Raw genomic sequence first — 26734 nt, forward strand, 5'->3', positions numbered from 1 at the left:
ACAAATTACTTGATCTACTCTTTAAAACTCTATTTGGTTTCCTAATATATAAATAAATACGTAGTGTCGCCTCCGTTATCAAGTTAATGTCGCCGTCATGTTTTACAAATATGTTATCTTATTTTGTATATAAAAGGAGAATATTTATTTAAAGGGACTGTCCCGAGTTTGTTAGTACTGATAAGATATAGCCAACTAACAGAGACGTTTTAAGGACTAATATTGCATATTAAAAAAATAGTTTCTGCATATAATATCAGTGGCTATATATTAAATGTATTTCTGATCTTGCTAGTAGTGTTTGTATAATGTCAAACTTCAGTTTGTTACCAAATACATGTAAATGATTTATTTGTTTGTGTCGCCATGGTTTTATAGCTAAACACATGTTCATGAATGTATAATTACATAGTTTCCGCTTTTATACGATTTCCTCAGTTCTGATTGGACAATGTCGAAGAAAAACTGAATGCTATCCTTCGATAAACCTCAGGAAATGACGTCATTACGCCAACTGGGGCGAGACGCAGCCCAGTGGTACAGCGCTCGCTCGATGCGCGGTTGGTGTTGGATCGATCCCCGTCGGTGGGCCCATTGGGCTATTTCTCGTTCCAGCCAGTGCACCACGACTGGTATATCAAAGGCTGTGGTATGTACTACCCAGTATATGAGATGGTGCATATAAAAGATCCCTTGCTACTAATCGAAAAAGAGTAGCCCATGAAGTGGCGACAGCGGGTTTCCTCTCTCAATATCTGTGTGGTCTTTAACCATATGTCTGACGCCATATAACCGTAAATACAATGTGTTGAGTGCGTCGTTAAATAAAACATTTCTTTCTTTCTTTCATTACGCCAGCTTGGACGTTATTACGTTAAAACATGTCATGGAAAGGACGCTAGAAGCTGATTTATGTGTATTTTTAACTAAATAATTTTATGATGTGTCCAGGCGCTTGTGCAGACATTTTAGAAGACGGTGTGGCTAGCGAAATTTATGAGTAGTTAAGACATGCTTCCCGGGAAAAGTATTGTAAAAAAAGAGAAAAAAATTTGCTTGATCAAGAGGAGGGTTCGACTGCCATAACCCACCCTTCGCACAAGTTCCAGTCTTTGTAAATATACAAAATCTGTTTGTCATTTTTAAAATTAATTTATCGATGTACAACTGTCACAAAGTTGAAACTGCATACAATTGCGTAGCGTAGTGAAGGATTTTAGACTGTACACCTCAGAAAATGACGTTATTACATCAAATGGGACGTCATTGTGTAAAGCAGATCATGGGAATGGACGTTAGAAACTGATTTATGAATCACGTGCTGTTTAACTAAATAAGTTGTGCTGTTTCTAATTATAAGAACTGTTCGTCATTTTTATTATAGTACACAATGTATAACCGTCACAAATTTAGTATAACACTGCTTCGCTATGCTACGCGATTTTATACAATTTGTGACTGTTATACATCGATAAATTCGCAAATAAAATGACGAACAATTCTTATATAAATACTGTAATAAATCTGTCCAGTTATTTGTATCTTCTGATGATGCAAACTATTGTAGTATTATTTAAATCTTCATCTATTAATGTCGTGTGTTTCGGTATATTTAATATCATATATTAGGAATAAAAATTGTATTATGCGAGCCTCTAATTTATCAAATTCTGAAAGTATGTGATGTGAAAAATATGTATGTATGTATCTGTATGTGTATGTATGTGTGTGTGTATGTGTGTATGTGTGTTTGTGTGTTGTGTATGCCTGTGTGTGTGTGTGTGTGTGCGTGTGTGTGTATTTCGTACGTACGAAATTATTGTGATACCAAATCCAGTTTGGGCCACTTACAAACATCAGGACGACCAAAAACACATTGAATATACAGACACTGATATTGTAAACAAGAAAATATTTGTTTAACATGTAATATTAATCGTTAAATGATTTTATTACTGGACAATATCTTACAATGGCAGCAAACTCAGGAATGTCCTTAATGTATTTGAGTTATAACAGAGTTTTATTTTGTAAGTTCAAATGGAAAATATACTGAGGTATGTATGCGCGTCTTATAGACTAGAAATATGCGAAGACATGTTCAAGATTTTTATTGCGTTATAGTTTACAACTTATCGGCATTATAGCAATAAAAACATTAATAATGCGGAACTGTTTAAAGGTTAAACAAGGTATGTAAAAATTACATAAAATAAATTTTAAGTAAGGGTATGTAAAAATTTACACATTTTTAACACCACCACTTGAGCATAATGATTTATTAAGCATCAGCTATTTATGTCCAACATAAGGATATACTGATATATAGTATTATAGGAAACCCGCTACGTTTTCCATTAACAGCAAGGGATCCTTTAGATGTATGTTTTCCCACAGATATGACAGCACTTACCACGGACTTTAATATTCCAGCCGACTGCCAATGGTTGGGACGGGGTGGATCTTCGTAAAATGCAATCACTTAGTTATTAAAATTACAAGTGTTTAATATTTTAAGTTAATACGGTTTTTTTTTTTTTTTTTTTTTTAAGTTACACATTCTTTACAACTTGTTGCTTCAGTAATCAATGTTGTCAAATTTAATGTATTGTGGGCTACATTGGTGTATGCATTAGGTCAAAATATATTTAGCGGGAAATAAAAAGGTATGTAGTACGTACTATGGAAACTAGCCATGTTAGAGCCAGTTCCACTCTCAATACTATGTTATTTTTATTTTTATAATGGACTTTTTTCATTATATTATACATGTACTTAACCATCAGCAAAACAGTTTGTTTTCGATTAACACTATTAGAGTACATAGATATTTAAGGTGCGGATTTAGGTCTAACAATATATATTTTAAAATACGCACACACACCACACACCACACACACACACACACACACACACACACTCACCACACACACTCACCACACACACACACACACACACACAAAATGTAACCATCTGTCAAGGACCTTTAAATTCTATTTTCAAAAACAACAACAGGTTTTGGGCTCTCTTTATTTTATTTTTTTAAATCCTGTTTTTGTTGTTTGGTATATATATAAATAATTCGACCAAATATAATATTTAACATTACATCAAGCATGACAACAAGACACACAAAAAGATGATTTGAAGATCAAAGTGTGTTCACCTGATAAAACCGTTTGTTCATGATGTTATCCTAACACTTCGGCCGTTATAGCAATTACCGTTCCCTTTCATTGTTCTTGTCATTTCCCCGATTCTGTTTGCTTTAATAATCGTCCGATTGGATGATATAGTCTTAAAGCCACATTATCGCCGGCAGCACATTGACGCCTGTAAGGTACCACGTTTTTATCTATACCACCGGTGTAATCTTTTATTAGACCCGAATTTCATTGGCATCATTTGAGTATGGCACAATCTGCATTCATCCAGTAGAATGTGTACATATGGTCGTAGCCGCTTATCGATAGTTGGGACTTTCTGTTAATACGACCGTAATTCCATTGGCTTTGAATGGTCGCTACCTTGATTAACCAGGTGCGAATTTAAAGCCGTATTGCCCCCTGTATACTTTGGATTGCATGTGTGGTGGAAACGTACGGTTTAGAAAAATTCATCTTAGAACATCTCGGTCTTCTTGGTTATTCCAATGTCTTTATAGTTCATTAGCTTGAAGACTTTCGGTCTATAGGGATACATTTCTTATACAAATCAATAACATTTGACAAGTGGTGCATATGTGGAGGATGGACAATAAAATATGCTGAGAACGTAGGCTTAATGTATTTTTAAGATATTTACCAATATTACATAATTCTTCTTCTTCTTCTTTTTTTTCTTTTTTTTTTGTTTGTTTGTTTTGAACAAACAATTATTGAACAAATTTAAACATAGATGGTTTGCTCCAGTAGTATTTCCTAATATATATTGAACGTAATTTCATGTACAGTGGACATTTTAAAATAAAGTTATATTCCTCCTCTATATCATTCTGATTACACATCTGACGTGTATTAATTCCAAATACAATTTGTAAAAACAAACTAAGTAATGCATAATCACATTAAACCATTTGTTACTGCAATTCTTTCTACCATAGCTATAAACTCATTCCATGAATTTTCACTGCTTTTTTGCATAATTAAAAAAAAAAACCAGAGAGAGAAAGAGAGACAGACACACACACACACACACACACACACACACACACACAGAGAGAGAGAGAGAGAGAGAGAGAGAGAGAGAGAGAGAGAGAGAGAGAGAGAGAGAGAGAGAGAGAGAGAGAGAGAGAGAGAGAGAGAGAGAGAGAGAGAGAGAGGGAGAGAGAGAGAGAGAGGAGATGGAGAGAGAGAGAGAGATTGAGAGATAGTAGGGAGAGGAGAGAGAGAGAGAGAGAGAGAGAGAGAGAGAGAGAGAGAGAGAGAGAGAGAGAGAGAGAGAGAGAGAGAGAGAGAGAGAGAGATACATATACATATACATATACATGTATATATATATTATTTGGAAAACTAATAAAATAAAGAATAATAAAGAAACTAATAAAATATACAAACAAAAACCAAAACCAAATATTAATACACCTCATATGAATATGTTACAAACATAATATATAACAGAGACTTTTTAAATTAATGTAATGCACATGGAGTATATCTTTCTGCATAAAATATTAAAGGCTGCACATTAAATGTATTCCTGGTCCTCCTACTCTTTGTATTAGGTCAAACGTAATTTTAATTTCTCGTTCCAGCCAGCGCACCACGACTGGTATATCAAAGGCCGTGGTATGTGCTATCCTGTCTGTGGGATGGTGCATATAAAGATCCCTTGCTACTAATGGAAAAATATAGCGGGTTTCCTCTCTATTCATGTGTCAAAATGACCATGTTTGATATTCAATAGCCGATGATCAATAAATTAATGTGCTCTAGTGGTGCCAACAAACGAACGTACAAAATTATCGCAAGATCATATCCAGTTTGGGCTACTTACAAAATATACTTGTATATACACTGAAGAAAATATATTTAACGTGTTATTTTGGTCGTTAAAAGATATTATTTGTCACAAACATCTTACAATGCAGCAGGCTGTATAGCGGTGCTTCATGTAATGGAGAATACATGGTTGACTGTCGATTCTTGAAAAATCAATCTAATTAAAATTAGCTCCACTATTACATGTGGATCTAACAGCAGCCCGTTGGAGCTCATGTCCAGTTGACCTTTCATTCGACCAATCAAAACCTTACTTGCAAAATCATGCCAGTGATTTGAAAAGAATTTGAAAACATTCGGGATTATGCCGAGGGTATACGAAATGATTCGGGTGAATTACGAAGTATGCTGAAAATCGGATAAAATTCGTTTCAAGACGAAAAAAAAAACCCGTGATGGTATAGCTATAAAATCTGTTTATACTAGTATACAATCCAAAGTTTATTACTGCACTTTTCCCCCTGTTTTCTCAATGTTAAAATAGACCAACAAATTCGCCTATTGCATAAATAGTCTCGCCCGATATTTTTAGAATTTGTATGCTCCCGAATAACGCTATAAAAGGCGAAGTGTAATTGGTCGCTATTTAAATTGTTGTTTATAGATGAAATGTCACCTGGACATGGGAGTCCACGCAATGCTGTTAGATCTACTGGCTAGACCCAGTAGAGCTAATTTTAATCAGATTGTTGAAAAATAATCCACGAGCCCCTCGTGGGTTATTTTTCAAAAATCGACAGTTAATCATGTATTCTCCAATTTAATCCAGTATTCATTTAAAAATATTATGTGACTGCTAAATTAACTTCTATTTGATCTTTTTTAATGAAAATATTGGTTAAAATGGCAAAGAATATTTACCAAACTAATAACCCAAAATGGTAGGATCCTTGCGGACCTAACCTGAACGACCTAAAACCTCAACAGTGGATAGCTGGCATTCAGCGTGATGCACGTGCTAAACGTGTAACCTGTGATTTTCGATTTAGTTTCCAACAATCTTCGTTGTGTTCCGCCAGAATACATTACTATCATTATAGTACTGTCGGAAATAGAATTAAAATTATTTTCGTCGATTATTTTTTACATATTAAACAGACAAGTAAATATTTTGTAAATATCTATTTAATGATAGTGTACCTAATTTAGCATTTACTTATTTTTGCTCTCATTTATGTACAAGGTGGTTTTAACTCTTGAAATTAAAAGAAAGATGTCAGTAAACACGTGATTTGTGCACTTTATTGGAACAGACTATAACAAATTTTGGTCACCATGTGTCAATTTCATTGCCGTTACAATATGTGAGGGACTGTTTCCGATGACGGTTTACCCCTATCCCTCTCCAAAACAAAATATTTGTAGACATTTATAAGTACCTTCTGAGCAAAACTGTGAAGAACCATTCTGAGATTGTGATATATTATACCGGTATTAAAGGTGCTATCTCAAAGTTGCATAATGACAGCTAATGCAAATCATGTTTTTATTAAATTTTGCTTAAACATTTAAAGACTACACCTTTAACTATATGTCCATAAATGATTATAGGAAATAATTTTACTAGTAGAAATACATTTTTATTGGAGAATCTTTATCACAAACAGATGTTCATATATAACTATGATATAGCACCTTTAAGTGGTGCAAGATTGCGTAAATTTCTAATGCATTTATATTGAATTTATATTCACTAAATATGCTGGTCATAATTAATAATTTATGCTGCAATTCAAAATAATCAGTTAACTTGCAGTTTTAAATTAAAAGTTTGTGCGAGGGTAAATGAAATTGACACAATGTCATATCGATCAAAATGTGTTATAGTCTGTTCCAATAAAGGTCACAAATCTCCCGTTTACTGATATCTGTATTTTAATTTCAAGAGTAAACACCACCTTGTACATCAATGAGAGCCCAAACAAGTAAATGCTAAATTAGATAGAGTATCATTAAATAGGTATTTACAAAATATTTACTTGTCAGTTTAATATGAAAGAAATAATTGTCGAAAATCATTTTTATTCTATTTCCGACACTACTTTAGTATCAGGTTTATAAGGCTTAAATTACAAGTTCATCTGATGATGCAGATGATTGGTCTCGTGGGCTAATACGTTGTAGTTGTTTACAAGTTCATCTGATGATGCAGATGATTGGTCCCTGGGCTAATACGTTGTAGTTGTTTACAAGTTCATCTGATGATGCAGATGATTGGTCTCGTGGGCTAATACGTTGTAGTTGTTTACAAGTTCATCTGATGATGCAGATGATTGGTCTCGTGGGCTAATACGTTATAGTTGTTTACAATGCGGGCGGGACGTAGCCCAGTGGTAAAGCGGTCGCTCGATGCGCGGACGGTCTCGGATCGATCCCTGTCGGTGGGCCCATTGGTTTATTTCTCGCTCCAGCCAGTGCCCCACGACTGGCATATCAAAGGCCGTGGCATGTACTACCCTGTCTGTGGGATGGTGCATATAAAATATCCCTTGCTGTTAATCGAAAAGAGTAGCCCATGAAGTGGCGACATCTGGTTTCCTCTCTCAATATCTGTGTGGTCTATAACTATATGTTTGATGCCATATAACCGTAAATAAAATGTGTTGAGTGCGTCGTTAAATAAAACATTTCTTTCTTTTTTCTTTCCATATAACCGTATAAAAATGTGTTGAGTGTGTCGTTAAATAAAACATTTCTTTCTTTTTTTCTCTCTGTTTGCTGTTTACAATGTACAAGTTCTGTCGGTAGTGGGTTCGAATCCCTGTCCCGAACTCATAAAAAAAATTGAAATTGATTGTTTCACAGGTGTTGATTCTTGAAAAATAATCTACACCTTTAATAATAGTGTGACGTCACAGATATGGATTAATTTTAGTGAACGATTCTAAATATGTCTCAAGATTTTAATACAAGAGCACATTATTATTATTATTATTATTTTTTTATTTTTTTTTGGAGGGGGGTAATTAAAATTTACCTAACATATTGTGAAGTTCAACCCAATCGAATTCCCCCTTCCCTTCCATCGCTTACTGTTGGAACAATTCCTGATAGTAATCAGATGACGTGCACACGGTAAGCCGGTTTGAATCATCCGACCGGCCTCGGTGGCATCGTGGTTAAGCCATCGGACTACAGGCTGGTAGGTACATGGTTCTCAGCCCAGCACCGGCTCCAACACAGAGTGAGTTTTAACGACTCAATGGGTAGGTGTAAGACCACTACAACCTATTAACCACTAACCAACTAACCTACTGTCCATATAGCTGAGGTATGTGCCCAGGACAGCGTGCTTGAACCTTACTTGGATATAAGCACAAAAATAAGTTGAAATGAAGTGAATTATCGGGAAATACGCAAGTTGGTATCTACCAAACAAATAAATAAACCAATGTAGCCGGTTTCCTCTAAGTTTATAATAAAAAAAAATGTCAGAATTACCAAATAAACAACCGAAGATTGATAAACCAATGTGCTCTGCTGGTACCGATGATGTTAATAAAATCAAATTTTTAACTTTTAACATTCAACGAAAAGTATCGTGCATTATTTTAGAGGACTGGATCACATTGATATATCTATCATGGATGCAAATATTTGGTAATTTTACCATATATTCTTAGAGAGAAAACCCGCTACATTTTGCCATTAGTAGCAAGGGATCTTTTATATCACCTACCACAGCCTTTGATATACCAGTTGTAGTGTAGTGGCTGGAAAAGGAAATAGCCCAATGAGCTAATCATGGAGGATCGATCCTATACCGACCGCGCATCAGCCGAGCGCTTTAACACTAGGCTATACCTCGCCCCTTGGTGAACTATATACCTTTAGGGTGTAAAATTCGGATGCTATTCTTTACTATGAAGATTCAGCGCTAATTTTATCACACACCATTTCCCGTGATAGGGAATCATCAGCGCTGTTTGAGCCTCCACATACGGGAAATAATTCCGCCAAATCCAGCGATCTCGGCGTAAAAACAGACCGAAATACGTCTAAATTAGCTACAAGTCGGGTGTAATATGTGCATAAGAAAACACTGATGGGACGCGATGAGCCGAGTTTTCCAATCCAATTCAATTTAACGATTTGCCTGTTCCCTCCAGTTTGATTGAGATGAATGTTGTGTTGTCGTCTGGCGCGGGAACCAATTTTCCATTTAGCCCAAATTGATCTTCGTTCGTCCTCTTTATAGGCCCAAAATGACCTCCTAATTCGGCTTTGAAGCGCTGTAGAGAGAGGCCATTGGTGTCCGTTATCTCCCGTTTAAAGACAATTTAACCCGCGCGTGCCCATCACGTCACGCGATGTCATCTTCCCGGCATTCATCTTTGCACGAGGATTCAGCCAGAATCTATAAGCGTATCTATATAATAATATACATGTAATATGCAAGACCGTTTTAACCGATTCTGATCGCTTCTCTTCTTTTCATCTGCACTGTCGACTGAATTTTTTTTGTACTTATCCGATGCCCCACTTATTAAGGATGGGTTGTTTTGGGGGTTTTGCACTTAGGTTCAGTTGAATGCCGTACACACATCGTGCTAAATATTACGCGCCATGATGAATTTCATATGGACATCGCCATCTTTGCAGTGTCGGCCAATGAGGGCTGGCTGAAAACAAAAGCGTTAAACAAACTCTTCCATGAGTTTGAGGTCATTGTAAGATGTTCCCCACTAGTATGATATACAATTACAAACTACCCCTTTTTTCTTAAATATAGTTTCTTGTTTAGAATATCTGTGTCTGGATATTAAGGTAGTAGACCACAGTTATTTGTGAATCTTCAGCCCATGGCATCCTAAATGCCCACCTGTGGTTTAAAAATAATGAAAGATACAGGGATTTTTAGTGTCAAGGAAATTACAAAAAGGGTCATAATTATAAAGAGGACTCATTTTAAATATTTTTAGTTAAATACGTGTGTTACTTTCATCATCATGTGTCCAAACTGCATGATTTTGGGTGCATTTTTGACACCCATACAAACCACATCCAAGCGGGAGTTGGTGGATATCACAAATATATTTATGGAAATTTTGCTCATCAAACCTTACAAAACCCCTCATTTTAATAAAGGTTTAGCTGTTAATTTTTCACAAAATCAGCTTGTTTGAAAATTACCCAAAATTATCGCGCTCCACTTTTGTGACAAGGAAAACCCGGTGTATGAATACAAAGCCGCATTACAACTAAACCGTTTACACTGCTGGTGACAAACTAATTGTCATTTATAAAAAAAACACAAAAAACCCCACCTCTATTTATATTAGGAAACAAAAAGTTTTACATAGTACAAGTACTAGGACGATCAGAAAACACTTTTGGTATACAGCCACCGATATTTTGTGCAGAAATCAAATGTAGCTAATATGCAATTGTTGTTCTTAAGACGTCTGTGTTAGTTAGCAACATCTTGACAATGTTAAAAAAAAACTCGGGACAGTTACTTTAACGCTCACTCTTATTTGTTTATGATGTAGGTGTCTGTAATGTACTTGTGGTCATCCCAATGTCTGAATTGAAGAACATCTTCCTATAGCTTCTTAATAAATAGTCCAAGCATCTTTCAATATTTGTTTTAAATAACAAAGTTGTAAAACGGCCTTTATCACCGATCGCGACATCGTGTTCTGATCAACAGGAAGTAATGGCATAGCAATGGCGTACGTTCTCTAAGCGCATGCCGGCGTTACACTCATTCTGTATCCATATTAAACCTGAAAGTAATCTTCCAGGCTTTATTCACAAAGTTCTCTTAGGCTCTGCTAGACAACAAAGCATACTCTTTGCAAGTATTTTAGCATTGCACTGCGAGATCGCAAAATTGCGAGAGTTTAGTGAATAAGGCCCCAGTGATATTTAATTTTTCATTCGAAAATATTGTAAAACGGCTGTTTTCACCGATCGCAAAAGAGCATAGTGACCAACAGGAAGTAATGGCGTACATTCTCTTCTGCGCATGCCGGCGTCACACTCATTCTGTGTGCATGTTAAACCGGAAAATAATCTTGCAGATATTTAATTTTTCCATTCCAAATACTATAATGAACCGTTGTCGAGACGATGTTGACGATGCGGACACAGGGTGCTCACAGGACATGAAATCATCTCAGAAAGTCATTTCAAAGTGTTTAGTTTGGATTCAAGCGAAGCACGCCACGCGTGCAATCCGTCATCCGTCTTCAATCGGGGCATTGTTCCCGCCAGCGGGACAAGCAGCCTATAAAAACATTGTCGTGTGCGTAACGCAAAATGTCTCCCAGCGAAAGATGTCAATGTTGTTTGTACAGTTAGTTGCGACTACCTTGTGAGAATGGCCGTGCGCGCCGAATAGTCGACGGGGACAATGCCCCTCACAGTCGTATCCCCTCGTAAGATAAATTTACACATCTCTGAAAGCAGCTGATATGAAATAAACGCCCATTTTGAAATTATTCTGCGATTTTGAATAGTGATATTAATGTGGAATATTCCAAATGTTTCAACTGTGGTAACCCTCTCCATTCACGTGGGCTGGCACTGCCCCCACAAACACACAAAAGGAACTTGTCACGCGGTACACGGCGGTTAATCTCTTTGATGTGCCAGAACGGTACGCCCCTTGCAGATTACGTGCGCTCAATTCGCGTTATTCAAGCTCGCACCTTGCACAAAATGCGCCTGTCTTGTATAGAACTCTCTGGCGAAGTCAGAGGTTATGCCCACGACAGGCGTACTTGAACAGTTCTCTGATGAAAAGCATGCCAAAAAACTACCCGCACCCACAAAATGCAGCACCGGTCTCGGTGGCATAAAATAGTGGTTATACATATACTTATGGGTTTTAGTTTTATTTCCTGTAAATACAATACTTTTTAAAATATTTCTGATAGTATTTTAATAGTTTAAAAGCCTCTGTTAACTCCATAGGTGTGGATTGTGTGTTTGTATTGTTGTGTTATTGTATTATTATTGTTTTTAAAATCTGTACACAAAGTGAGACGTAAATAACGAATTTGACATGTCTTTTCTACCCGTAAAGTGATATTTCGTCATCAGGTTATATCACGTCATCAGATGATATGGTATGATGACGAGATATGACATGATGACGTGATGTGATCTGATGACGTGATATGACCTGATGACGAGATATGACCTGATGACGTGATATAACCTGATGACAAGGTATAACCTGATCACATGTCGCCATCAGGTCATATCACATCATCAGGTCATATGACGTCATCAGGTTATACCCCGTCATCAGGTCATATCTCTTCCATCAGATGTCTTCATTTAAAGTAATATGTATTAGCGTAGGAAATCGGTTGGAATTGCATTATCGATCATCAGCTATAATCGATTTTCACCAACCGACAAACTTTCGAATAAAATTCAGTTAGAGCTATATGAACTCAAGAAAGAATACTACAAATCGCTAAGTTTTGCCTTTAATACCTAGCTAGTCGATATGTCGTTTACTTACCAATGAACGCAAACCAAAACCACAGAATATTTACATCAATTTTATCATCTAAACTGCAGAAACAGTTAATATTTTCCACAATCGATTATAACATTTTATAATGAACATCGCACTGGTAGGTCCAAACCAACCAATTTACATTGATCATTGGAACAATAACCGGCCTCAGTATTTCTCTCCCTCTGTCTCTCTCTCTCTCTCTCTGTGTGTGTGTGTGTGCGTGTGTGTGTGTATCTCTCTGTATCTCTCTCTCTATATATATCTTTCTCTCTGTCCCTCTCTGTGTCCCTCTCTCTGTGTGTGTCTCTCTGTCTGTCTCTCTCTCTCTCTCTCTCTCTCTCTCTCTCTCTCTCTCTCTCTCTCTCTCTCTCTCTCTCTCTCTCTCTCTCTCTCTCTCACACACACACACACACAAACACACAAACACACACGCAACTCATATACAAAACACACACATACATTCATATCTGTTATGTGTAATGTGGTTATATTTGTACCTTATGAAACAAACTTCTCATGTTCCCGTTTCAATATTTAATTTTACAGTATACATGATGTATATATTCAGTGTTACATAGCTCTTCATAAAAAAAATGTATTTGTATGCGGTTACAACATGTAGTATTAAAAAACCAATTTGACATTTTGATTCTATTTTATAAATTGCGAACATTATTTTCAATGAAATACATGCAATATCTTATGCAATAGTCCTGAGTTTGTTGCTGTTGGTAAGATGTTGCCGACCAGGACAGGCGTGCGCTGCAACAGCCTACTCTGAATGTGCACGTAAAGCCCTATGACATGACACGACTAACAGACACGATTTAATGACTCGGACCTTTTTTCTACAGAAAACATTAGTGGCTCTATATTAAATTTGTTTTTCTGATCGACCAAGAGTTTGTACTAGATCAAACTTCATTTTATTTCCGTTTTCCAACGTACGAAATGTTTGGGAGCCAAATCCAGCTCTTTGCTGCTTACAAACATAACGACAAGAAACACATTGCATATAGATACAGATACAGATATTACACACACACACACATACACACACACACACACACACACAATTATATATATATATAAGTATATATTTTTATTTATATATATATATATATATATATATATATATATATACTTATATATATATATATAATTGTGTGTGTGTGTGTGTCGTTTGTAATTTTAGCGGTTAAAAGATTTGTTTTTTATTAGTCAAAAGCATCTTACACTGGCAACAAACTGAGGACAGTCTCCTTTTCAGGATTACACAATCCGCGAAACTTACATTTTCATTTCACAAAGAAAAAACAAAAACCAAAAAGCGACAACTAAAAATTAGTATTTGATAGAAATCAATAAAAGACCATCACAAATTGTTTTGGGTTTTTTAATTTATTGTATTCAATAGTTAACTTTGTTTTCTAAACATCAAAAAAACAAACAATCTCAGAATAAAATATATTTAGGTTTTTCAGTGTATTTTATTCATGTATTTAAATTAACAGTTGATGCTGTTTCCTATTTAAGTAAAGTTAGTAAAGATATGTGTTAGTATATTTATACACAGATCCCTTTCCACAAAGACAAACTAAGTGCACTACATGTTTACTGTATCATTAAATCATAATATCTAAACATCCAAAAATGGTAATACACTAAATACACATGTATGTATTATTATATTTTCTAACTAAACCACCGAAAATCAATATATGTCGATTTAATATTTAACTAATAATCGATCGCATACTTATTGGTTATAGCCATACGAATATAAATGAAGAGAAAATAAATTCAAATATATCTACTGTAATTTCCGTTATGAAAATGCAGTTATCCTATTTGGTATAAAAAATTATCTAAATAAAAACACAAATAAATATTTTCTTGTAATAGTAAATAGTTATTGGTCCTCATCTCCTAACCCCTGCCTCGCACCCCCCAACCCCAACCCCCACCCCCAATTTTGTTTTAATCAACATATTACTAAGCAAAAATATTAGTGGTGTTTTGTTTTGTTTAGTTTTTTTATACATATATATCCTTTAGTTTAGCATGAAACAGCTTTTACAAATTAACCAAATTATTCGAAGTCGATACATTGATGAATTCGAATATCACAGTTATATTTATAGAAAGCCTCACTACAATTCTGAAAATTCCACGATTAAATTTGCAGTTCGCATTAAACTACTCCGGTTATATGAAGTCAAACTAGGTCAATAAATCATTATACTATTAAAGCCGCACACCCTAGTTCCATCCAGCGAAAATAAATTATAATTTGGTTAATCTACAAACCTGTAACACACTTAGATTACGTTTTTATCAAATGGAGTAAAAAAGCAGGTTTTATATCGATAAATACCATGGGAATCCCCATGTCCCAATTGCTTGAAATAATTTTGAAAGTTAGTATTCTGATGTCACCGGTAGATGTCGCTCGAAGCACAACAATGCCTACGTCACGACAAATTTCACAGAGTGCGCACAGACTTGGGGTGCGTTCTTTTCACCTCTCCTGGACATGTTCCAACTGTTCTGTCCTGGTTGTATCCCCTCTCCAGATATCGTAAGACTTAGCAAAATTATTGGTTTTAAGGGTTTGTAACGTTTTGTATTGAGACACTTACTTGTCTGAACTTTATTGTTACTGAAAATGTTCACGAACTGTGAAGAAAAATCTCACAAATGAACAGCAACAAATCGGATGTTGATTGCGCGAACCGTGCACGAGAAAACAAACCGAACCAAAATGATAACGGTCACGTGGTATACCAACGTCTGTGACATTGAAATGGAAATATCCCGTCTAAAAATAGATTAGACCTTGTCTGCTCAACGATTTTTTCTCAAACGTGAGTCCGTTTTTAAGAAATACGAAAAATGCATTTTGTGGTATTACAAAAACCAGGATTACCAGGATTACCAAAAAACACTTCAGGTGAATGGAAATGTATATTCTAAATAATAAACGGTAAGTAAAGTGCAATTTTATTTGTGAAAAAATGGGTTTAATAGCGAAAAACAACGCCGTAATGGTTAACAACTAGCCGTAACTAGGGTGTGTCCCTTTAATAATGTCCGAAATTACAGTATGCGTTTGTAGACCGTAGACCGGCATAGGGCAACATACGGAAATAATATCACCTTTTAATTTACAGCCGATGACTTATTCAAATAAAATGCACTAACAATTATTTTAGGCAACCATAACTCCACTAAAAGTGAGATAATATTGTAAATTAGATACTGTTAACAATAAAAATTTAAGGTTAAGGACCACACAGACATTGAAAGAGGAAACCCGCCGTCGCCACTAAATGGGCTACTCTTTTCGATTAGCAGCAAGGGATCTTTTATATGCACCATCCCATAGACAGGATAGTGTATACCACGGCCTTTGATATATCAGTCGTGGTGCACTGGCTGGAGCGAGAAATAGCCCAATGAGCCCACTGACGGGAATCGATCCCAAACCTACTGCGCATCAAGCGAGCGCTTTACCATGGGACTACACATTTAGTTTGAAGTCCGAAAATACAGTATGCGTTTGCAGACAAGTAGACCGACATAGAGCAAAATTGGGAAGTAATATAACCTTTACTGCTGATGACGTATCAAATAAAATGCACTAACAATTATTTTAGGCAACCATAACTACTCTACAAAGAAGATAATATTACAAATTAGATACTGTTAATTACTAAGCAATACATATATAAATTAAAATCTAAAAGTCAACAACTAACGTCAACTGCATTTCAAAATCGTCTGAAGATGTATAATCATATAGATAAGTACATTTCCACAATAAAAGAGTGAGACGTAGCCCAGTGGTAAAGCACTCGCCAGATGCGCGGTCGGTTTAGGATCGATCCACAACTGGTATACCAAAGGCTGTGGTATGTGCTATCCTGTCTGTGGAATAGTGCCTATAAAAGATCCCTTGCTAATAATGGAAAAATGTAGCGGGTTTCATCTATAAGACTATTACATAAAAAAATTACCAAGTGTTTGACATCCAATAGCCGATGATTAATAAACCAATGTGCTCTAGTGGTGTCGTTAAACAAAACAAACTTTTAATTTCCACAATAAGTAATCAGATATGAAGAAAAGTGGAATAGATGGACAAATCTAAGTGTTAGAGTACTGTGTGTATCACAGTTATTTACCAGTATGTTATATGGCAATGATATACAGATTCATGATAGCATATATATATATATATATATATATATATATATATGTGTGTATGTGTGTGTATGTGTATATGTATGTGTATATGTATATGTGTATATATATATGTATATATGTATATACATGTATATATGTATATATGTATGTGTGTGTGTATATATATATATATATATATATATATATATATATATATATATATATATATATATAATATTTTAATGGATGTTCCATAATTTCCAAGAGTGCAATTCCACAACTGGTTTAACCAATATTTAGTTCTGTTTATATATTAACAGATGAGGTTGATCAGCACCCGTAGCTTATACAAAGACCTTTCCCTACATTAATAACTGGTCAACTTGGACATGTTGAAAAATGTCAAACTATTGTATTTTTAACCTGTCAGTTCCGCAATTGACTTTACATGTTCAGGCAATTTTGTTTTACTTTCAAATACTTGCGTTTTGGTGTCGTGAGATCACTACGCAGACTTCTAACCAATAAATAAATTAATAAACTGTAGAAGTTGGATGCATACTGAATTCCAAAAGAAACTAATAAATAATAAATAAATTAATAAATAATTTTTAAAAATAATAATTAATAAAATAAATAAATAAATTTAAAAGTTTCATTTCAACTTGTTTTCTTGCTCATATCCAATTAAGGTTGAATCACGCTGTCCTGGGCACGCCCCGGAGCTATCTGGGCTGTCTGACCAGGATAGTGGGTTAGTTGTTAGTGGTTAGCGGTTAGTGAGAGAGAAGAGGGTGTAGTGGTTCACACTCGCTCTGGGTATAAATAAATAAATTTAAAATTGGATGTATGTAGTTATGACCTTTATTAAACTGACTTCTGGCCCACCCCAAAGAGTGCGGCTGTTTGGATAATTGTTGGCATACGTCCATCAGAAAACTGTTCAAGCACGTTTTCCTGGGAACAACCTCTTACTTCGCGTTAGAGAGCCATCCTAAGATGTCAATGCAAAATCATATTAATGTTCTCATAGTCAATCGAGGTTCAAGCACATCCACCCTGGGCAGAACATCTGACTTTGCACAGGAGAGTCGTCCTATGATGTATGTCAATGCCAAACCATATTAACGTACCCCTATCCGATTAAGGTTCAAGTACATCCACCCTGGGCACAACCTTTGAATTTCGCACCAGAGAGTCATGCTAAGATGTCAATGCCAGACACTATTAATGTACCCATATCCAATTAAGGTTCAAGCACATCCACCCTGGGCACAATCTTTGAATTTCGCACAAGAGAGTCATGCTAAGATGTCAATGCCAAACACTATCATCGTACCCCTATCCGATGATGATTCAGGCACGTCCACCCTTGGCACCATCTCTGACTTCACCAGAGAGTGGGTGTGGGTAATTTTTGGCATGCGTCCATCAAAGAACTGTTCAAGCACGCCTGTCGTGCGCACAACCTCTGACTTCGCGAGAGAGATCTGTCCAAGGCGGTAATCTTCTACGATTGAGACATCAACAGTTAAAGCAAGCGTCTGAAACCAAAAAAAAGTGTAGTTCATTCAGTAACTAAATTTCATAATCTTAGACAAGTGGACGTGTAGTCTATTGTGTGGATGCGATTATAAGTCTCCTGTGGTTTACTTTCCCCAAATGGAAGCACGATCGTAGCACCGGGGCATTATGCGCTCTGATAAAAGTAATTGGTCGCTGAAACTGATTAGGGTAGTTAAAAGGAAGCGGGCAGCTGCACGCAGTCCATCTCATCCGGTATGTCAACACATCCAATCATCAACCCGAGATTAAAGCCGCATTTTTCCATGAAAAAGATCGCAATTTGCTAATTTAATTTTCAATTTGCCCGCCATTAGCCAGCCCGGAGTGTGATTCTGCTCGGCGTTTAGTGTCGATTTGTATTCAAGCGGTCCACGCGGAGAAGGCTGCTAGATTAATACGATTACCATATCAATACCTGGAAGACGAGAGGTCCCGTTACTCTATCAAATGAATGGCTTCCCAGAATAGGGCATGTTTCCCCTACTGTAGAGGGAACAAGAGCGGATTTGTCTGGTGCGCTTTTGGCCGGCGATGATGAGAGAAATTAGAGAAGCGACAAAGCCCCCGGTGGCAAATTTCGGTGATCTCGCAAATTAAAAACTTTTTCTTGATTAGTTGTCGAGTATTGGAGCTATCATACTCACAAGTCGAATTGTCGCCTATTACAAGCAATATGGCCGCGCCGAATTCCCGGCCTTAATTTGCGCCTTTTCATCGGGCCCTATTCACCGAGATCAATCAACTATCCATATATATTTCTGTCTAATCTAATAGTGTTCACTTTTGCCATCCACTGAACCTTCCAATTTTCGTTTCCTTCTATTCCGTTTTTGGTGGACTGGCGTTTTTGTGATCTGGGGGAGGGGGGAGGGGGAGGATTCTAATAACAGCATCTTTTAGCTCTTATCGATCCCACATCCGCTTAATCACTAACCGTCAAATTGGCGCGTTTGCCGGCAACGCCAGTAAATGGGTGATTTTATATTAGTGTTTGGCGTTTAAAAGGCAACTTATTTAAGAGTTCGCCGATTGCACTGATGTCGTCGATAATTGAAGATTTTGCCAAACAAACACTTGTTTCCTGAACTGACCGAGCCGCACATTTCGCTGATTAGGCCATGGATATTTGACTGGTGCAGGGCCTGATCTCGACACGCTCCTATTGTCGGACGGATCGTAATTGATTGAATCCGTCGAGGCGCGGCACTTAAACACATAAGTAAATGAAATAGCGAGTTGGAATCAAACGAATATCGCTCTAATAGACCTTGTGACGTGGCTCCCGCGGGCTCCTCTATTCATTCAATTTGAAGTATTCGATAAATACGGCCGAATTAATATGGTAGTTGACGGGGATAGAGAAGACGGCGAGAAGCAATGCCGCACAGAAAACAAATATGGCCATTCATCAACGCCGCGAGTAATCGAGCGAAAAATTGCTTGAGCGGCCGGAAAACAAGTCGATGAAAGGTAAAACTAATAGACGATTTTCCGGCGTGATTTGTATGCATCTAAACAGTGACAACCATCTTATAATAAGATGTCAGCTCGGCGAAATGATATTAAGTCATTAGGGAACATAAAGGAATAACGTGATTAAATTATATTGGAACTTAGTGCGTCCCCAAGGGGCAAAGACGAGACGTCTTCGGGAAAGCCAATTTTCCTCTCTATTGAGGAATTTCTTTATATTACTGTAAAGAGGAGAAGTTTTTACAATGATTAAATGGAGGCGCACTTGGCTTTCACAATTCACACTATGTCACGGAGGCAACTGTGAATTAATCATTGCTCTTAGCGAAGACGGATAAATCAGTGTTAAGTGGTTGAAAATAATTGGCTAATAGTTGCCGCGATTTGGAGATAAACCTAATTTGCCACATCAAGTCTCGGCTCTCGCGGAGCGCGAATCTCGCACCAGATTGCGCACTTCATGGCATTACGTGCTAAACAGAGTGCGGGAATTTCCCAACTGGCCTCGTATCGGTGGCGTATGGTGGATAAAGCCATCGGTCTTAAATGTCTGGTAGGCAATGGGTTCACCTCCCGGTAGACATAAGCGTACGAGACAGAGGGCAAAACCTGAAATTCAGGCAAAAATGATATAGATATTCGGGCAAAATATGCTAACCGGAGGCATTTGTATCATGTATTTCCATCAAAATTAGTGGTAATCCATGAAAAAGAAAAGCGTTATGATTCGTTTGTAACCCGATATAGCTGTTTGGTAATAATGCTAATAATTATGAATAAATGCGCATATACGTAGTATATTGCAGGTATAATATATTTCAGTATTTAATTATTTATTAAAAAAAACAAAACAAACAAAAACAATAATAATTAAAAAAAAAAACACTGTCCTGGACAGATAGCCCAGATAACTGAGGTGTGTATGCCCAGGACAGCGTGCAGGAACCTTATTTGGATATAAGCACGAAAATAACTATACACGAATGAATGAATAGCATTACATGGTAAACAGAGTGCGGTATTTTCCCTGCTGGCTTCGTTGGCCTAGTAGATAAAGCCATCGGACTTAATGGCTGGTAGATATTGTGTTCGCACCCCAGTACCGGCTCCCACCCACAGCGAGTTTTAACGACCTGGTGGGTAGGTGTAAGGCCATTACTACACCGACTTCTCTCTCACTAACAACTAACTACTAACCCTCTGTCCTGGACAGATAGCTGAGGTGTGTGTGCCAAGGACAGCGTGCTTGAACCTTACTTGGATATAAACACGAAAATAAGTTGAAATGAATGAATTAATTGTATTACGTGCTAAACGGAGTGCGGGAATTTCCCAACTGGCCTCGGTGGCGTACACTGTGGATAAAGCCATCGGGCTTAAATGGCTGGTAGGTACTGGGTTCGTATCCCAGTAACGGGTCTCACCCAGATCGAGTTTTAACGGCTTAATAAGGGTGGTGAGACCACTTCACCGAATTCTCTGTCTAACCACTAACATCTAACATTTAACCAATGTCTTGGACAAACAACCGTTACATGTAGCTGAAGTATGTGTCCAGGACAGCGTGCTTGAATATTGAATATTTATGCACAAAAATAAAACTGATGTGTGTGGGTTTTTTTGATAACATTCTGTTATCCGAGGCTGTCCTTAAAAAGACGAATAATAATTTGTAAATAATATATATTTGTGATCTGGAGTATTTAGGTTATTATAGAGGTTTAATATATATATATATATATATATATATATATATATATATATATATATATATATATATATATATATATATATATATATATAAACTCCAATTCATTTAATTAATGTAAAATTATTGTATATAAATCATTTTACGTAATATATATTTATTTATTTTTAATTAATGTTTATTTATTTGTTTGTGTATTGGTTTATTTGTTGGTTTATTTATTGGTTTGTTAATATGTTAAATTATTCCAAGACAGTAAAGCAAAGGAATTTCGAACAAGTTCATTGCATTGACACCATTGATTATTGCTAGTTTTATTTGATTGTTTGTTATTGTTTGTTTAGTGGTTTGTTAACACGTTAAATTGTTTAGGTATAGTAAAACTAAACAAAAATTAAAACCGCCACTATTATTTATTTATTTATTTGTTTGTTTATTTATTTAATAATTGTTTAATTTATTATTTATTTATTCTTGCACTTGTTATAGTGTGAATGTAGTTAATAGTTATATACAATATTGATAAGTACACCTGCTAGAAATGTGTTCTGGCGTTCACTTTCCACTAAAACAAATATTCTGAATTGTTCCTCTTTAAATTTAATCATGAAAAACAATTTGGTATTTGGGACATATCTGTTAATATATTGAAGTTAATCTTTTTTCGTTTTGTTTTTCTGTTTTTCTTTTTCTTTTTCTTAAAAAAACCAGGGTCAGAAACGAAAGGAGATGGGGGGCGGAGGGTAAAAAAAAGTTTATGCGAAACATTAAACAAATAAAAATACTGAATTGACTGTTAAATAAAAAAATTATACAATGAATTTAAAAAGGGTTTATGCAAAAGGTTAAAAAAAAATGAATTGAATTGAAATGTTATTAATTACAGGTGGGAGTCCAGCAGGTGCACTGGGGAAAACGAGGCGACCGAGAACAGCGTTCACCTCACAACAGCTGCTGGAGTTGGAGCGGCAGTTCAAGATGAACAAATATCTGTCGAGACCCAAGAGGTTCGAAGTCGCCACGTCGCTCATGCTCACGGAAACACAGGTTTGTTTTCGTGGGTTTATTTGTCTGTTTGGTGGTTAGGTAATTGGTTGTTTGTTTGTTTATTTTCTTATACGTGTATCTGTATTTGTATTTCGTTATTTATTTATTTATTTATTTATTGGTTGGTTGGTTTATTTGTTTATTTTATATATTTATTTATGTATTTATGTATGTATTTATTTACTTATTTACTTATTTATTTATTTACTCGTGTTTACTAATTTGCTCGTATTTTATTTATTTTTTTGTTTCTTTGTTTATGTTTTTTTTTATTACATACTATGTATTTTATTTATTTATTTATTTATACATTTATTATTTTTTATAAAATTATTTATTTATTTATTAAAATCGAATACAATACTGTTATTAATTAATTAATGCTAAAAGTCACCGATTTATCTGATTTATTAAATATGTTATGCTTAATGTTGAAATGCTATCCATCTGTTATCACCACCAATAACATTTTCCATACACCTGTAGCGTGTCATTAGTTTTGTCCGAAATTTTTTAATTTAGTTATACTCAATATTTTAAAACCAGATTTAATTAGATCTTGTCACAATATTTTCCGAGAATTTTAAGTAGTTTACAAAATATTTCTCTGAAACTTTGAAAACTTTAAAACATTATTCAATACACTCAGGTCGTCCGACGACAGAATATGAGGAGAGTTTGTCCAGTGAATATTTACAATGACAAGACTGCAACAGTTCTTCGAAAAACATAATTTATACATACACACGCTTCTGAAGACATGATGGGGGATTGTACTACATATATATATATATATATATATATATATATATATATATATATATATAATAGAGAGAGAGAGAGAGAGAGAGAGAGAGAGAGAGAGAGAGAGAGAGAGAGAGAGAGAGAGAGAGAGAGAGAGTTTTAAGAATTAATGTTTCATTTAGAAATAAATTATATTAGAGGTTTGTGTTTATGGTTTATTCAATTTGCTTGTAATTTTAGAAATGAATTTTTTTAGCCTTTTTATTTTGGTTTGGTTTGGCTTTGGGTTGGTTTTGTTTGGGTTCTTTTTTGGGGGGAGGTGGGTTTTTATTTTGGGGGGATTGCCCTTTTTTGGGAGGGGTGTTGATTGGGGGTTGGTTTTTGTTTTTGGTGTTGGTTTTGGATTGTGGGTTGGGTTTTTTTTCGTTTAGTTTCGTTTTATTTCATTATGGTTTATGGATGTGGGTTTTTCGTAGATTAAGTTTTTATTGTTTTCATGAGGGGGGAGGGCGACAATGTTTTTTTAAAACATTAACAATATTCGTAAAACAAACCTGAACTAGAAACGTTAACCGAGAGCACACTTATGGACGAGCTTATTCAGTTAATAGGTAAACATTATTTAACACAGAAATTAAAAAAACAAAACATAAAAACAACCTCAAACAACAAAACCAAACCATCAACGGTAACTGACGGCGTCGTCTAATAGCAGGAGCGGGTTTCTTCTTTATTATCAAGTGTAGTGTGGAATGTACGATATCTCGCCGGTTTGATACCAGCCGACCGAATACTGTGCTGTGTTGGGCTATTTCATTTGACTGATTGTAATGTGTGAGGATTCTTTTTAAAGACATTTGGTTCATGAAAAATCATTACATCAACGTCATCGTTTGGCAGTCTTTATTTGTTTAAAAGATAAACCGATATCCGTACGTGCGTCATATAATTATACACATATAACTGTACAATAATATAACTGTTGAACTCCTTGATCATCAATTCATTCATTTATTTAGGTTTGTTTGACGCCCAACAGCCGATGTATTTTTGTGCTGATGTGTCGTTAAATATCAATTCGATCATTCATTTTAATTCTTTGTAAATTGCTTAAATTTGAGTGAATGAGTTCGGTATTATGCTGTATGCATATTTCACATTTTAAAAGAGGTAACAAGTGGCACACGAATATGTTCGACTCATACAAGTGAGAAAGTAATTATGTTTATAAACAAGTGACAGTTGCGCATAGGGTGTGATATAAATGACATGACGCATGATTTTTAAACACGTGTCATATGACGCACGATTACGCACGTTTAACAATTAAACAGGTTTTAAACATGTGTCAGCTGACGCATACTCGAAAATCGGCGTGTTTCTAAAACAATTAACTAGTGACGCCGGCATATACTTTTGCTTGACTCTAAAACTAGTGGCAAGTGAATTAATAAAGTGGAAGGAAAGAAGGAAATGTTTTATTTAACGACGCACTCAACAAATTTTATTACGGTTACATGTATATCGCGTCGGACACATGGTTATGGACCACACAGATATTGGAATCAAGTCAACCTATTTGCATAGAAAGTTATTGCTATGGATTATGTATTGCGGACTACGGATACTTATACATTAACAGCATACGGAATACAGACAAGTTACGCACGGCGACTTTTGGAATCGACATTTTCCGCTGGTCACATGGCGTCGCCTGTGTATATTTTTTCTGTAACAATTGGCCACAGATCACAGTTATCTTCCCATTTAGTTGGCCGGACATATCCTGAAATATATCCGCACAGGTAGTTTGCTTTTTCACTGTGATTATTGTATGGCGGAAAGCTTTGTTGTGGCAACTATTAGACTGAAGTTGAATGGGGAGAGCATAAAATGTTGTCAACATTGAAGACTTCTTCGAGTTAATTCCGGCCCATGCATATATAGTACTGTTAGTGTAGAATTGGTTAACTCCGGCCAGGTGTCGAGGGTGTGTCTGTTCAAACCAATATCATGAGAGAAAGAGCTGGAGCTCGTTTTATGAAGCGATCTTGGGTGATCTTGGCGCTAAGATCGCTTCGTAAAAATGGAGCCACGGATAATAGTTGTCCTTTTCTGGACATGCATGTTTTTAAAAATCCATGAGTCTGCTGATATTAATAAAGGTTCTGTACCCACTAACGCTGCATCATCATCATCATCATCATCATCATCTATACTTATTTTCCCGCTTATATCCAATTAAGGTTCAAGCACGCTGTCTTGGGCACACACCTCAGCTATCTGGTTTGTCTTTCCAGGACTGAGGTATAGGGATTAGTTGTTGATGATCAATGAGAAATGGGTGTAGTGGTTGTTCAAACTAGCTCTGGGTGGAAGCCGGTACCGGGATGCGAACCCAGTACCCACTATGCCACCGAGGCCGGTAACGCTATACAAATTTCATTTCATTTCAACTTATTTTCGTGCTAATATCCAATTAAGGTTCAAGAACGCTGTTCTGGGCATACACCTCAACTATCTGGGCTGTCAGTCCAAGACAGAGTGGCGCAATATAAAAAAAAAACATACAATAGTTTAAATAATCGTTGCTTGTGACAAGTGTCAAACGAAGATCTCGCGCGGAGCTGATCTCTTTAGTTTCGTAAACGTGCCAGACGTCCACTGATGTTGTTGATCGAACCCTTAACTTTGTGTCTTCTGCATCAACTCTTCAATTAAATCAACTTTAGCCGTCCCTCGTTAAATTTCGCGAGAACAATGAGTCTTTGGTGTTTTGTCCAGTGTGTGGATCAAATAAGCACTCTGCTAGATAATAGAGAAATAAACGAGTGTAAATGGTGTCTCAATGGGCTCCGACCGCGCACGCGCAAGTTAATAGAAAGTCACGTCTCGTGGTCCAGCGAATTTACCCGACAAACATTGTGTGGAAAACAGGCACACGGAAATCTCGAACAATAGACGTCGTTGTGTTGCAACTCGATTATTACCTTGTCAAAAGCCGCGAACAGCATCATGGGAAATATTTGAAGACAACGTATCTGTTTGTAATTGTTTTAAATTAGAATTGCTTTGTTCGTCATCTTATTTTTTCGCTGTATATCACCTACCTCTTTATCTCTCTCTCTCTCTCTCTCTCTCTCTCTCTCTCTCTCTCTCTCTCTCTCTCTCTCTCTCTCTCTCTCTCTCTCTCTCTCTCTCTCTCTCTCTCTCTCTCTCTCTCTCTCAATACAAACAAAATGTCTTCAACTTTCGTAAAATAAGGATCATTAATTCAACATGGCTCTCCCGCCCCATTATTAAGGGAAGCAATTCAGTTAAGAAGAACATAGGTATGATTAGTTTTTCTTTGGATATGAGTCCTTCACTTTTATCAGCGCATTCAAAGTGTTCCTCACTTTTTATAATTTGGAACAGACTTCCTTGCCAGAACCATTCTTTGACATCCAATAGAAGATGTATGTTTGTGCTGGGATGTTGTTAAACATCTATTCATTCATTCATTCATTCTTTGCCAGAAGACTCATG

At 36.1% G+C, this 26734-nt stretch overlaps 1 protein-coding gene across 1 annotated transcript in view; it reads left to right on the top strand.

Annotated features, from left to right (window-relative positions):
* LOC121385512 (motor neuron and pancreas homeobox protein 1-like) overlaps positions 1 to 26734 on the top strand; it is a 37742-nt gene that overhangs the window by 6024 nt on the left and 4984 nt on the right. The window contains 1 exon segment of the mRNA XM_041516217.1: positions 22302 to 22462. Coding sequence (XP_041372151.1) covers positions 22302 to 22462 — 161 coding nt within the window.

This window comes from Gigantopelta aegis, chromosome 11 (genome assembly GCF_016097555.1).
Source record: "Gigantopelta aegis isolate Gae_Host chromosome 11, Gae_host_genome, whole genome shotgun sequence".
NCBI lineage: Eukaryota > Metazoa > Mollusca > Gastropoda > Neomphalida > Peltospiridae > Gigantopelta > Gigantopelta aegis.